This window comes from Neophocaena asiaeorientalis, unplaced genomic scaffold (genome assembly GCF_003031525.2).
Source record: "Neophocaena asiaeorientalis asiaeorientalis breed wild unplaced genomic scaffold, Neophocaena_asiaeorientalis_V1.1 scaffold473, whole genome shotgun sequence".
In the NCBI taxonomy this organism is placed as follows: domain Eukaryota; kingdom Metazoa; phylum Chordata; class Mammalia; order Artiodactyla; family Phocoenidae; genus Neophocaena; species Neophocaena asiaeorientalis.
In genome coordinates this window covers 929,885-936,976 of record NW_020174935.1, presented here as the reverse complement: position 1 = coordinate 936,976, position 7,092 = coordinate 929,885, and the positions used below count along the sequence as shown (strand labels likewise).

The 7,092-nt window shown below is 54.9% G+C and overlaps 1 protein-coding gene across 1 annotated transcript in view; it reads left to right on the top strand.

The window, feature by feature from the left end:
- The window catches only part of CARD10 (caspase recruitment domain family member 10), a 26,670-nt gene that overhangs the window by 718 nt on the left and 18,860 nt on the right, over positions 1-7,092 (top strand). The window contains exons 2-5 of the mRNA XM_024761547.1: positions 154-405; positions 1,260-1,397; positions 2,878-3,203; positions 6,934-7,086. Coding sequence (XP_024617315.1) covers positions 171-405; positions 1,260-1,397; positions 2,878-3,203; positions 6,934-7,086 — 852 coding nt within the window. The 5' untranslated portion in view covers positions 154-170. The remainder of the gene's footprint in view (positions 1-153; positions 406-1,259; positions 1,398-2,877; positions 3,204-6,933; positions 7,087-7,092) is intronic.

Sequence of the window (7,092 nt, the reverse complement as noted above, 5' to 3'; positions counted from 1 at the left end):
GGGCCGGGCACCCGCCGGGCGGACCGGGCGCGGGAGGAGGGGGTTCCGGCGGCGACGGGCGGCTGGTCCAGCGGGCGACGCCCAGTGCTGGGATCGGCCGGCGCACCCCGCCCCCGGCGCCCGCGCTGACCCCCGCTCGCCTCTGGCCCGCAGACCCCGAAGACGCGGTCATGCCGGGCGGGGCCGAGGCAGGGGAGGCCGAGGAGGAGGCTGGGGCCGGCTCCGGGTCCGAGGCGGAGGAGGACGCGCTGTGGGAGCGGATCGAGGGCGTCCGGCACCGGCTGACGCGCGCCCTCAACCCGGCCAAGCTCACACCGTATCTGCGCCAATGCCGGGTCATCGACGAGCAGGACGAGGAGGAGGTGCTGAGCACCTACCGCTTCCCGTGCCGCGTCAACCGCACCGGTGAGCCGTGTGGGGCTCGGGGTCGGGCCTGAGCGGGCGGTGCCGGCCTTCCCTGGGGCCTTCTTCGGGACCGTCGGGCCAAGGGCTCCGATCCCCGGGGCTTCGGTCTCCACATCGGTAGAGTGGGATGGTTGGTGCGCCCACCATCCTCCCTCCTCCTGAACCACAGCGTGACCCAGCGTGTCCGCGGTGCCTAGACCGCGTCTGGATTTCTCTCCCATTTCCTGGGCCCCCCTTAGAGCAAGGGGTTGGCTGTAGTTGCCGGTGCGGGCTGGGCTTGGGACCTCCAGATCACAGCTGGTGGATTTGGCAGCTTTCCTGTGTCCTTTGATCTCTTCTGTTCTCTCTGCTCCCCCCCCGCCCCCCACTTCTGTGTGCTACACACTCCTGGGAGCGTTTTCCTCAAGTGCTCAAGACCCATCTCAGCTTTCTGAGGGTGCCTTCTCCCATAAGTTGTGCCTTTGAACAGAGCTGGCAAAGGGATGAGGGTCTAATGGTGGAATTTCAGGTGTTGATCAACGAGAGAAATATTTTTCTTTGCGTTTGGGGATGGAGGGGGCTTCCCTGTGCCATTGAAAAGGCAGGCTGCGTTTGCTGGCCCTATATCTGTGGGGGCCGCAGGCAGCGTCTTGGGGTGCCATAGAGGGGGTGGATCCTGGCTTTCCTGGCCGTGGCAGACGGGCTCTCCCCGCTGATGTGTTGAGTCAGGCCCCTGTGTGTGTCACCGGTTCAGAAATCTGGGGAACGTGGGCCCTGGAGTATGGCGGGGTGTGGGGAAGGGGGGAGAAAGCAACTAGGCACGGGGAGAAGCCCTCACCTTGACCCTTGGGCACCGCCCCCGCCCCACTTCCCAGGGCGCCTGATGGACATCTTGCGTTGCCGCGGGAAGAGGGGCTACGAGGCCTTCCTGGAAGCCCTGGAGTTCTACTACCCCGAGCACTTCACGCTGCTCACGGGCCAAGAACCTGCCCAGCGCTGCTCCATGATCCTCGGTGAGTGGGTCCGCCGTGGGTGCCAGCGCCTCGGACACCAGTGCAGAGGTTCCTTACCCCGTCCCTGTCAGGGAGGCACTCCCATTGTCGCTGTTGAACAGGTAGGGAAACTGAGGCACAGAGAGAACTGTACCGGTTTGCCCAAGGTCCCCCCAGCAGGCTGAGTGTGGGACTGCGATTCTAATGCAGTTATAGTCTAAGTTCAGAGCCCCACACACTTAATGCAGCTCTTTCCCCCAAAGATGTGTCAGGCATGTGCCAGTTTACAGTTTCTTCTGTAAAAAATTCAAATACTCCAGGAGACTTGAAAGTAAATAGGAAAGATCTTTACTTCTTCCTTCAGCTCTGCTCTGCCGGTATCAGTGTGGCGAGTTTCCTTTCTCTTTGCAGTTATACACACAGACACACACACAGGGAATCATCTTACACGTCTTGCTCTGTGTTTCACGTTTTCTCAGAACAACTGATGTTTGTGTTTCTTCCACATCTGTTACACTTGTTTTAAATGACTGCGTAGTGTTTATTAGTGACGTGCCAGTCATTTAACCCATCCCCTGTTGATGGACATCTAGGTTGTTTCCAGTTTGCACCATTACAAACAATGCTGGGAACGTCCTTCTAGGTGCATCTTTGTGCAAATGTGTGTCTCAGGAGGAGAGGTTCTGAGAAGTCAAATTTCTTAGAGAATGTGTATTTTGAAAGTTAAATCAGCATACATCCCTCCAGCAGTGTATGAGTGCCCATTTTGCTGTACCCTCATTCGTCCTGGGGATCATTTAAAAACATCTTATGCAGTCACATATGTGAAGAACATGTTGTTGTTTTAAGTTTGTACTTTGTTGAGAGATGTTCACAGCTTACTAGTTAGTTAACCTTGGGCAAATGGCTTGACATTTCTGTGCCTCGGTTTTTCTGGCTTTAAAATGCGTACAATAAACAGTACCTATCTTAAGTGTTGTTGTGAAGATTAAATAATATATGTATGTAGGCCAAAGAATAAAGTCAATTGTTAGTGGTACCACTATTATTGTTATTATTATTGCTAGTGAGTTGGAACGTATTTTCCTATGTTTACCAGCCATTTTTGTTTTGGGATTTGCCTATTGATAGTTTTTGCCCACATTTTTATTTGATTGTTTGCTTATTGATTTGTAGGAGCTTTTCATATGTTGTGGCTCTGAGTCATTTGTTATATTTGTTATATTTTCTCCCACTCTGTTACTTGTCTTTTAACTTTGTTTCTTATATCTGTCATCGTTTAGAAATCTCTTAGAGCTCTTTGATTTTGTGCCTTGTTTAGGAAGGCTTTCCCTGTCCCCGAATTGTAAAAATTGGTTCCAGTTTTCCTTCTAGTATTCTTCTGGTTTGGGTTTTTCTGTGCAGTCTGTCATCCCCTTGGATTTTTATGTATTGACTTTTCAATTTTATAAAATCCCCTTGGATTTTATTTTATGTCTTTTCTCTCCCCTGCCCCTGGCAGATGAGGAAGGGCCCGAGGGCCTGACCCAATTCCTGATGACAGAGGTGCGGCGGCTGAGGGAAGCTCGCAAGAGCCAGCTGCAGCGGGAGCAGCAGCTGCAGGCCCGGGGCCGGGTGCTGGAGGAAGAGCGGGCGGGGCTGGAGCAGCGGCTGCGGGAGCAACAGCAGGCTCAGGAGCGCTGCCAGCGGCTGCGGGAGGACTGGGAGGCGGGGAGCCTGGAGCTCCTGCGGCTTAAGGACGAGAACTACATGATTGCCATGCGTCTAGCACAGCTCAGCGAGGAGAAGAACTCGGCCGTGCTGCGCAGCCGGGACTTGCAGCTGGCGGTAGGCCCTGGGGAGATGGGGGGTGCTGTGGGAAAGGGGCAGCTTTGCAAAAAGTGACGGTCATATGGTAGACAGCCGGTGTCCCAAAGCCACCATCTGTTGCATATTGGACTGTGGGCAAGTCCCTTCCCTGCCCTGTGCCTCAGTCTTCTCATCTGTAACATGGGAGTGTGGACTTATTACGGGAGCATTTATTTCATTGAATTATGACGGTGGTTTCGACTGGGAGCGATTTTGCCTCCCTCCTCCCGCAAAAAAAAAAAAAAACAAAACAACATTTGGCCATGTCTGGAAACATTTTTGGTTGTCACAACCAGGAGTGTGCTGTTGACATCTAGTAGGTAGAGACCCAGGACGCTGCTAAACATCCTGATTGCACAGGACGGCCCTCCACAACCAAGAATTGTCCAGCCCAAAATGTCAGCAAGTGCTGAACCAGAGCAACCTTGGGTTACGAGGATTCCTTGAGGTTAAGTCACAGGATTTAAGACATGTACAGTGCCTGGTACAGAGTTAGTGCTCAAGACCTGGATTATCGTTAGCCGTTGTTATTGATATCCTTATTAAGTGCTACTCGATGCCACACAGGTTACGTGCATCCTGTCATGTAATCTCACTAAGGCACCATGCACCAGGTTCTCATTTTGAAATAGATACAGGTTTAGGATTGTAAAGGGATTTGCTCAAGGCTGCAGATTGGGAAGTGGCGCAGCCTGGGTTTGAACCAGGTCCACCTGGCTCCGGTGCTGGCCTCCGCCCCATGACGCTGTTCTGTTTGCTCCCGTCCAGGTGAAATCTCACCTAATTCTTTTCCGTCAGCGAGTGAGGCCATGGCCTCTTACAGGCTGAGAAGCTGAGCCTGTCTTTCTTGGTTCCTTACTGGGGCTTCGCATGGGATTTTACTGCTGCAGAGGGCTGTCCCAAGGATTTGACAGTGCCCGCGGCACACAGTAGGCTCTCCCCAGTCATACCCAGAGAGGTTCCACAGGGGGGATTCTGACTGTGGGATTTGAAGCCCCCTGACCCCATGAGCCTCAGCTGTGGCTGGAGCTCCCCAGGGGGTGGCAGGTGCCCGTGGATGATGGGTGGCACGTGTGAGGCTGTCAGTGCGGTGCACTGGTGCGCTGGAGCCTGCGGCCGTGCGTGCTGGGGGTTTGACGTCTGGGGAAGTGAGTCCTGATTGGGGGTGTTGAGGCCACAGGTTGACGGGCCCAGGCTGCCAGGCCTACTTTAGCCTCAGCTTCCTCATCCTTGAAGCGCAAGGTCATGGATGCAGATGACATCACAGCAAGACAGCACCTCCTGTGCTGCAGGCATGGTCCTCTGGGCTTGCCGTCCATCAACTCCTTTAATTTCCCAGCAACTCCATTGGAATGGGGGTTGGGAGGGAACTCTGTTATTATCCCCATTTATGGATGAGGAAACTGAGGCACAGAGAGGTTGGTTGGAGTGCTTTCCCAAGGTTCGGAGATTGAGCATTTCTGACTTTGCTCTGGGCACTGCCGGGAGTGGGGTGGGGTGGGCTGGGGTGGGGGCCGGTGGGGAGAGCCTGCTCAGAGAGGACAGCACGATGGCCACCGGCCCCCCTGGGTGTTGGGAGGGGCTGTGGCCTGCGCGGTTGGTCTCACCTTCGTGACTGGGGTGGGGGATGCCCTGTGTGTGTGTGTAGCTGCCTGGAGTCTCCTGGGGTTGGGTAGGGGGATGTAGAAGAGGTGTCGGAGGTTCTCCGTGTGTCTGCGGTTCAGCTGTAGGTGCACACAGTATGGCCCTAGGGGTATGGAGATCTGCCAGTAGGCAGATAATAGCTGCTTTTTCCCAGTTTAGCGTTGGAGGGTGAGGGATGAAATTCAATTAATAGATAAGCTTTTCTTTAAATGTAGCTACCCTACGTTTGCCTTAACTTACTGGAGCTTTTTGGCAACAAATTAACAAAGGCTTTGCTGATGGAAATGAACAGAGCAGCTGATGGTGCTTTTTTCGGCAGCTTGGGTTCCCTCCCCCTGTGGACAGGTGTGTAGTGGCTGTGATTTAATACTGTGTTTTATAAGGTGCAAATGTAATGAGCTGTTATTCCTAAGCAACATAAACGTAAAGGAACGAACGCTATAATTTTGTGCTAAGTGAGTTTGTACACCAGGATTAAATGCATCCGTATTTTTTGGCGTTCAGCGGAGAGTCCCAGGTGCCCCGTCCCCTGAGCTCATCGGGGGAGCCTGCTGACCGTGGGTCGGGTGGGAGGCCATGGTGTGTGGCTGCGGTTTGCTGGAGAGGGCGTGACCACATTTGCCCTTGTAACTAGCTGTCTTTCTCTGGCAGTTCACAAAGCGTGTTTTGTGAGGGGAAAGGAATGTGAGAGTCATGAATTTCTTTCTGAGTCCTCTGCGGAGGAGGAGTGGGGGTGTTAATTCGTGGAACGGCCTGACCCAGCCTCCAGACCCTTGCGTGTGTGTGTGTGTGTGTGTGTGTGTGTGTGTGTGTGTGTGTGTCGTGGGCGGGGGGAGGAGGGGGGTGCCATGCCAGGCTCTGGGGGTGTGCGGCTGCAAGTCCTTTCCAAGCGAGGCCAGGGCACTCCTAGGGCACCAGATGTCAGCATGCCTGAGTATAGCTCCAGAGGTCATTGTGCCCTTTTTCCAACAGTGACTTCATTTTGTGGCCTGCCACCTGCTTCTCCTCTTGTCACTGTCTAGCCATCACAGGTCTAGCCACCTGGACCTGCTGGACACCAGACTCTGGCTGAGTGCATTCATAATCCAGCAAACTGGCCGTGCATATCTGCTGTCTGCCAGGCGGCCACCACCCAGCCGCCCACCCAGCACCCTTGGCCAGTTTCTGCTGCCCACACTGAACCGGTGACAGTTGGGGTCCTAGGATTTTATTTAAAGGTGTAAAGATAGCCGCTGTCGCACCCTCAGCAGCTCCATAGTTTAAAGGCCTCCGTCCACCTGCTGTCTTGTTTGATTCCTGCAATGACTTTGGGAGGCAGGTGGTGGAGCAGGGGGATTGAATGGGCCCATTTTCCTGATGGGAAAACTGAGGCTCAGAGGAGGTAAGTGACTTGCTCAGGATGACAGAGGGTAAAATGGTACAATTGAAATATGGATCCCGGACTTGGAATTCGTGTTGGAGTGAACCAATCTCATAATCTTCCCAAGTGGAGGCTCTGGTAGGAGTATCTTTAAGGGAGGGTGAGACTCACATGTGTTCCATGGGTGTATGTTGAGTGGGGAGGCTGGGTGAGAGGGGGACATCCTGGCCCCTGGGCTGGGTGAAACCCTCAGAATCCTCCTCCTCCTTCTTCCCCCCACAAGGAGATGAGGAGATTGGGGCACAGAGAGGGGCTGTGACTTGCCCAAGGCCACACTGAGTTAGAGGCCGAGCTGGGCCCAGCCCCTGGGTCCTCCTATTCTTGGTGCAGCCCTCCTTCCCCTCCGTTATGCTGGTCCTGTGCGCAGTGTCAGAAGTGTGGGACAGAAGAGCGTGTTACATACGGCCCCTCCACCCACAAGTCCTTGAGGCAGATTCCCCTGGGAGGGTGGCTTGGCCTTGCTGCCTCCCTTCCTTCCTTATTGTATTTGTCCAGCCTGTCCCTTCTTCCTAGACACGTCTCGGGAGGACACCTGCTTGGGCCTCTCTGGGAATCGGGGAGGCACCCAGGAGTGTGGGGCAGGACCCCCCCTCTCTGGCCTGGCTGGTACTCCCTCCCCGAGCTGACCCCTGTCCTGGGCCCCAGGTGGACCAGCTGAAGCTCAAGGTGAGCCGGCTGGAAGAAGAGTGCACACTGCCGCACAGGGCCAGGGGGCCGCTCCCTGCGGCCGAGGAGAAGGAGAAAGAGCCTGACAGCGCGGACCTGGTTTCCGAGCTGCGCGCAGAGAACCAGCGGCTGGTGGCA